The following is an 8,340-nucleotide window of genomic DNA, read 5'->3' as shown; positions in this document are numbered from 1 at the left end:
TTCTTTTCATTAAGGACCTTATACTTTCTATCTATAACATGATTTCATGATAGTTTTTAATTTATTTAATTTAGTCACTACTGTCACAAAGTTATCTAACAAGTTTAACTTAATTACTAACTCAATCCTTATCATAATCTAAGCTTACTAACAACCAATTTCTTCAAACCAAGCTCAAAATCATCAATTTTATGCTAATGAAAACTTGCTAAATATTTAACAATTGAATAACTTGATATATGGGTTAGCTAAATCAAGCTCCCACTATCATGAATGTATAAAAAAAAATTAAAGAAATGGCTCGTTTACCTTGGTAAAAATTCAACGGTCGAACGTTGAAATAAGTTGGAAATTTCTTTCTGTTTTTCTAATAGTGGATGGTTGAGGAAGAAGAAGTTGATAGATGTTTTGTTTCATCTTTCCATCCACTAATATATATAAATATTTAATTGTTAATTAATTTAATTAACTTTAACTTTTAAAATATGCTTAATTAATTATAATATCTTTCTTAATCAAACTAAATGGATTAACATAAAAATCCTTTAACTCAATTCTCCTTGATTGTTAAAACCATTTATGCAACACCCCTTGCCTGACCCAATTGTTGGGTCTGAGCTATAAGATGCCACAATTGTTACTGGAGCACAACCATTAAATACATCGAAAAAAGATTATTTAAACAACCAAACATTTCAAAATTTCACCCAAAACTCGATATACAATCTTTTTTTAGTCCCCATCAAGATTACAAAAGCTCTTTTACTGACCCGAGCATGATATAGGACCAAATTGTAAGCTTTCAAAATATTTGAAACAATATCGATACTCTTGATAGGTACTGATTTTATTTTTAGCTTCAAAGTTTAGAGAAATTGATCAAACATGATACTTATTCTAAAGTATCAATACATTATGTAAAGTATCAACACTTTATGATGGTATCAATACCATTTTGAGGTTCGATGTTTTGAAAATTTAGGAAAATTTCTAAAGTATCGGTACCCAACCCCATGGTATCAATATCTTGTTAAATTTGCAAAAATATTCATTTTTGTACCTATTTCATACCAACAACAACTTATACAATTAGTTTATAAATGCACGCTTATACTTGCACCAAACTAATCCAAAAACATAAATAAACAATCAATTTGAATCATTTAACCCAACATGCCAAAATTTGGCACCAAAATAAACCATTCAACATATGCCAATTCTAGCTATACAATTTCAACTAAGCCAATCATACATTTAATCATTAAATACCATCATTCCACCATACCATTTCAAGTTCAAACATACCCCTTTTGAATCATTCAAAATCACAAAAAAATACCAAATACATATACACATAAGCACTAGCCTTTCCCAAAATCAAGCATTAAGGTTCAACTAAGTTAACATTCCAACCTAACACATATAAATGCATATGTACATGCCACACAACCAACTTAAAATGATCAAAAGACTACTGAGTCAGAGCTAGATAGTGTGAGCTTTGAGGCGATCCAATCGACACATTCCACAAACCAACAATCTATAAGATAGAGGGAAAACACTGAATAAGCATAATGAAAATGCTTAGTAAGTCCATATGAAATTTACTCACCTTACCTTGATAATTCAATGATTAAACAACTAAACAAATCAGAAATAAGCATAGCAATCCTTTGGCATCCTATTATTCTCATATGCACATCAACAAATACTTTCACTAATTAGTTCATTTACACGAAATGAACATATAACACAATCTTATGAATATATATAACAATCTATCTTATAGCATATACAATCCTAATCATTTTCACATTTGCAAACATGTATAATTCCATTCACAAGTGTTCTCTTCAATAGTTTATTTACCATTTAATAACGTTTTACCATTTAATACCGTTTTCATTTTTGTTTTGACCCGGAGAACCCCAGTAAATTGAACTCGGATACACGGGACTAATTTGCTCTCACGAGCTAACATATTCGGGCTGCTAACACTAGCTTCAGACCAGGGTTGCTAACACTAGCTTTAGAGAATCCGCAACATATTTTGGATCTCAAGCCATCATATCAAACACCCTTTTTCATTCTTATTGATTTAACCATTTCTATTTTCTGTTAGGACCCTAATGACATGTCATTTGTATCCTAATCATTTACTAAGTTCACATAGGCACTGTTACCATTTCCATATCATTTCAAACTTTGTAACATCATCATATACATATCATTCAATCATATAATAATTCCACATCCATTCAATACATTGCATCTATTCATAATAACCATATTTTCTATACTTTATGATTTAGTCCTTTAGATGTCAACATTATAAAATTACAATTAACTTAAGCTAATATTATAATATATTTCAAAATAATACAAATAACATAGTAAGTTCTATATGAACTTTCCTAACAAAAACAACAACAAACAAGACATCAAGGACTACTATGAAATTTTGGTTTTTTCTCAATTATTCTCCAATTGATTCAATTCCTGTTTAAAGCTTGGTATAATTCTTTAGCTTCCTAGATAAGGAGAAACGATGGAGGAAGAATAAATGGGTAAAATGTTTTCTCTTTCTTTCCATGTTCTCCACTTTATTTGTTTGTTTATTTTACTTTATTTTTATTTTATATTATAATATAAATTTTATAAAATCCATGCTAATTATTGTACTAACCATCCAACATACTTAAAAATGGTTTATTTACCACTTTTAACTTTGATTTAATTACTATCTAAGTCCTTTAGTAAATAAAAATCTATAGTGATTAATTTTTACCACTTTTATGATTTAAACCTTGTACCGTAATTAATTATCGGTTTTAAAATTTACAGACCACAATTCAATATGATACTAGATTATATTCATAAATATTATTATAATATTAAATAATAATATTTGCGAATTCGATTATCGGAAATGGGGTTTGAAACCACCGTTTTTCAGCATCATTTCCAGCATCACTAAAAAATTGGCTGTTGCAAATTAGGCCATTTTCATAATTGCTATCTAGGTCTCCAAGCATTTTCCCAATTAAAAACTCAATTGTAATTAGACTTTTACAATTTAGTCCCTGAGCTTTAATTAACAATTTTCTTAGTAAATTACTTAATCGATCTTTAATATATTTTCATATTAACTCCAATAATCTTTCAATTTTATCCTTACGAATTCGATTTACGGAAATGAGATTCGAAAACTGCATTTTTCGACACCGACCAAAGTTAGTCATTACAATCTCTATATTTAATTCAATGAAAAAAATGAACAACAAGAGAAAACAAAACAACCCAGATTTTGAAATATAGCTAATCCAATGACTTGAAAATAAGAATACTCATTTCATTAATTCAATTCAATTGTAAGTCTAACAACTTAAAATTATTTTTTTTTAGCTTTGATTTGCTTCATCAATGGTTGCCAGCTTAAGTTATCAAAAAAATGAATTACTTATCATTGAGAGATATCGTGTTCTTAAGTCATTGGAAGTATTAAGGAAAACAATATATTTAAGGATTGTGTAGTTTAATAATAAACAGAAACTTTTTTAAAATATATTTTTGTTTTTATTTCTATTTAGAAATTGAGTATTAAATTATATTATCATGTAAAAGATAGGACAAATTAGGTGAAGAGCTAAAATTTTCAATTTTAAAATTATATTGAGACAATGTATAAAAAATTAAATTTATTATTATGTTAATTTGAAAAATTATCAAGTCATCTTTCCGGACTAAAAATGAAAAGACTTTAAGGAAAAAAAAATTTGTGACGGTTGGATGGTATTAAATTGAATTCTTAAATGAATGGGACCTCTTTCCCTAAGAATGCAGATATTTTGATAGAAACAGATAATTAATTAGAAATATTTGACACAAATCACTCATGGAACCAAAAATAGCACCAAAATTTCCGAAAAATCATTCTAATTGTAATTGTAAATGTAATTGATAATTTTTTTGGCATAAGAAAAAAAAATTAGTTTGGGGAACATGGCATGCACAAATGAGGACAAGACAAACATAGCAACAATTAAGAAACCAAACAGCTTATTTCCTAGAGGGTCAATGGTAGCTCTCGACTTAAAGGAAGCTAGGGAGAATTGGGCCACACCACACTACTTATAAGCCGAAGAGCCAACAGACAAAGACCAGACTGGCCCCTTAACTCTCAGTTTCATCAGCAACATTCTTCCCTGCATCCACAAGTATGCACTTCATATTATCAACCAGCTCCTGCATTTGTTCCCTTGAATGCAACGGCGAAGGATAAACGCAAATGCAATCCAGTCGCCCATCTCGTATGGTGTCGAATATCGCGATGGACGGCGCGATGCCATGAGCGGAAGCGCATCCCATATAGTCCTCTACGCCGACTTGATTTTGCTGGTCACTAGACTCATCGATCACCTTATCCTCGAACACCGATATCAAACATGATCTCAATGAGGCAGATGGAGTCAAGCCAGGGTTCTCCATGGCCCTGCACATTAAGAAATTCAGATCTGCCATGTCTGACAAGTGCTTGTTGCAGCTCTTGTAGTGTGTAAATACGGTGTACACTTTCTCTGCTAGCTCCCAAAGCTTCTCTCCTCCTTTAATGGCGTGCGTGTTCAGAATAGCTGAGTGGTAAAAACCTAGAGAAAAAAAAAAAGAAGATTTTAAAGAAATGGTATCAAGTGAGACGCTTTCCTTGTTTGGCATGGAATTTAAGACATGGAACTTTGGTTGGGTCTTGGGTCTTTTTCTCCTTCAAATAAGGAAAGTTACTTACACCATTGAAAATGGCAGGGTCAGGCAGCATCGTCTTACTGGTTTTATATCAGAGAAATAAGGAAAAGAAAGATTGTACTTGGTGGGGTCAAGTATGAATTAGCCATCATAAAAATAGATCCAGGACGAAATTCATTAATAAAAGAGATTTAAAAAAGATATTATCAATAGTCAATGATAATACGACCGATAACATGAGAACTTTGATTTAGACAAGTTGAAAACAAGAGGTTTATAAGGAACTTAATTACCGAAATGGTGATTGGAGAGCGGAGGTTCAAGAATTGAGCGGCAATCTGTGAGTGTTACAACGCCATATTTCTTCTTTTGATGATCTGAACGGCTTTTAGAACTGTGTGCAGCAATCAGCCCGGCAGCTCCTAATGCTCCACATAACTTAATCCCTCTTGCCTTGCAACCCTGAAATGTTGATTTTTTAAGCACTAATTTTAAGGCATGTTTAGAAGCTTGAAATGGATACTTACAGTCAAGATCTTCTGAGTGTCATCAGGGTTGATAAGCAACCTCACTACCTGAGTAGATCTAGGAGATTTGGCATCTTTGAACCTCAAGTTCGTGAACCTTAAAGAATTAACAGAGTAGCTTAGCATGTCCACTCCTCGTGCCCAAAGTGTTTTCTTAACAATCCCTTTAGGAAGAAGATCTTCCATGGCCAAACTGATCTCTCCTTTGTTCATCGTAATTTCTTTTTGACCTTGCTGAAACCCTGTTTCCTCCTCCTCAATAGCCATTAACGTCAACAACTCTCTCAGCAACGACACCGCCGTGGTCCGGTCACAAGCAGCCGCATGTAGGCGGAGCACCAACACCCACCTTGTTGCACCAGGCAAGGCGTAAACACTGGCGAAAAACACGTCGTGTTTGATCGTACATGAAGAACTAACCCAAGCGTTTTGGTTAAGTTCGTGTTCGAGAATCAAATGAAGGGGTGAGATGTTTTGGTTGTTTTCAAGGATTTGACATGTTGTAGAATGGTTAAAGTACTTGATTTCAATGAAAGGGGAGGGGGAGGTAACGAAGGAGTAACTGTTGGCAGTAGGACTGTAATGGAGGCGAGACCTAAGAATGGGATGGGAAATTTGGAGCTTGTGGAGGGCATTTTTAAGATGTGAAACATCGGGGGTTTTGGAAGAAATGATAGCCAAAACGGCTATCCCGGTTCCCCCGACCACCGCTCGGCACCAGTTGTGCTCGGTGCCGCCAACTGCTCGACTTTGGGTGGACATGTATGTAGTAATGATAGCAGCTGTGGTAGAGTAATGGTATAATAATAGTAGCGGTGCTGAGGGGATATTTTTACTGCTCCCTCTGCCTTTGCTTAGTTTCGGTGAGCAAGTTGGACATTTATATATAGGGGAATTAAATGAATGCTGCTTCTCATTGGGCGGGTAGAGGCAGAGTTAAATTTTCTTGACATAAATTTATAAAATTCTAAATACATAATTTTTAAAAGAGTCAAAATGTTTACCACTAATGATTTGCTACCAGGAGAGATACATAAACTATAAAAATGGAGGTCCTTAATTTCTAATTTAATTTACTCTTTATATTATTTATTAGTATAAATAGGTAAATCGTTAATATTCTTATTATAATGGGCACGTAGCTTTCTATTTTTCTGAGTTTATCTTGTATTTTTTTTATTCTTACATTATAAAATAATGGTCAAAATTTAATTTTGATTCTTATATTATGTTAAAACTTGACATTTAGTCAATATATTTTAATTTTTAATATTATTGTGTTCCTTTACTTTAAATATCATTAGTTAATCTAAATAATCAATATTGTTAATTATTCAATTAAAATGTTGGTGTCAATTTTCTTAAAAATACTACAAAAAAAATTTATCATGATAAGTTTAGACAGGAGATCCTAAGAAAAAATTGTAATAGTGTTTTCTACATTTTTTTATTGTTTACATGACTTTAGTTTTAAATTAGAAAAATAGAAACTAAATTCTGAAAATAAAAGTGGGAAACCAAAATATAAGTATACAAAGTGCATAAAGATTTAAAGCATATTTTAACCTTTAAATTTTTACTCTATAATTTATTTGACACAAAATTAAGGTATCCACTGTTGGTAGTAATAACTAATTTTCTCACCACGAATGCTCTCCAACGAGATAAACAACTGGCCATGAAATGTGATGATTCCCATATGCAAGTATCAAACCCCTATTTTCATGGCTAAAGAATGAGATAAGTAACCACAACTTTCAATATACTTTGATTAATTAAATTATTTAAAGAAAAAATAACAAGTCATCCCTCGTGTCCGCAAAGCCATAGCTAGAAATGGCAAGGGCCCCGCCCCGTAAAATGAAAAATTATTATTTAGGCTATTTAAAAATTTAAAAATTTTAAATTAGTAAAAGTAAAATTATACTTTGGCTCTCCTAAAATTATAAAATTCTATTTAATCTTTTAAAATTATAAATATATAGACTATAAAAGTTAAAATTTTATTTTCTCCTAAAAAAGGTTGAATTTGAAGTTAATTTGCTTATGAATTATGATGCATTCAATAAGATTGTAATTTTAATATAGATGATTCGGGAATACAAATTTTTCGATTATTTTCTCAAACCTTGGATTAAAAGATAATTTTCCATTTCATCTTTTCAAATTATTTTACTAAAAACACATTTCTTATATTGATTCCTTCGGACCAAACAGATTTTAAACTTATTTTCATATTATTTTAACTTCACATACATTTATAGTAGAGTAGAGGGTTTTTCTCTTCTTTTTCCCAACGTTTATTAACGACCCCCATCTACCTTCTTCCTTTGGTGAAAATTAATTTCTTGAATTTGCTAGTCTTATGTGTTAACTAATCAACCCAATTTCATTTATTGTGCTTTTACGTTATTCACCCCTAAAAAATGGTTTTACATTACTCCAACAAATTACCATTTTTAGACAACAAAAATATTAATAATGACAACTCTATGATATTTAAGATACATGTGTTTAATTGAAAATATGTCTTCTTTTATGTTTGTTTAATAAAAAATAGATTAGTTCGACGACTTACAAGTTAATAGAAAATAAATTATTTCTTTTTATAAAGTTTAAATTATTTTCCAAAAATAGCCCTTTATGAGCAATGTTATATTTATATAAAAATTAACTTGAATAATTATAGTGATAATATTTTCTTAATTTTAATTCTTAAAAATATTTAAAAATTAATATAAAATATTAGAATGTTCAATATTATTAAATATACTTATCTAAACTTTTTATATATAACAATATAATCAATATATTTTATTATTTTAATAAATTATTTATATTAAAATTTTATTAATATATTTTTAATATATTATTGAAAATTTTATATTAATATTTTAATAATAAATACATATTACGATTTGTAATTGTTTTATAGTATAAAATATAAAAATTTTAAGTACTTAATTTATTTCTTCTAATATGTGTAATTTAAATTAAATTTTAATTAGGCATTATTTATTATTAAATTTATATATGATATTAATTATTAAAAATATTATCATAATATAAAAGA

At 30.0% G+C, this 8,340-nt stretch overlaps 1 protein-coding gene across 1 annotated transcript; it reads right to left on the bottom strand.

Annotated features, from left to right (window-relative positions):
- Positions 1 to 3,919: 3,919 nt before the first annotated feature.
- On the bottom strand, positions 3,920 to 6,157 carry LOC108480151 (uncharacterized). Its single transcript, XM_017783044.2, has 3 exons — positions 5,268 to 6,157; positions 5,034 to 5,202; positions 3,920 to 4,646 (listed from the first exon to the last, which is right to left on the bottom strand). Exons 1-3 carry the CDS (start codon positions 6,027 to 6,029, stop codon positions 4,174 to 4,176), a joined length of 1,404 nt encoding a protein of 467 aa, XP_017638533.1. The 5' UTR covers positions 6,030 to 6,157; the 3' UTR covers positions 3,920 to 4,173.
- Positions 6,158 to 8,340: the final 2,183 nt, after the last annotated feature.

The sequence above is a fragment of the Gossypium arboreum genome, chromosome 4, assembly GCF_025698485.1.
Source record: "Gossypium arboreum isolate Shixiya-1 chromosome 4, ASM2569848v2, whole genome shotgun sequence".
NCBI classification, from domain to species: Eukaryota; Viridiplantae; Streptophyta; class Magnoliopsida; order Malvales; family Malvaceae; genus Gossypium; species Gossypium arboreum.
Note: the sequence above shows the minus strand (reverse complement) of the source record. Positions and strands in the feature narration are given on the sequence as shown.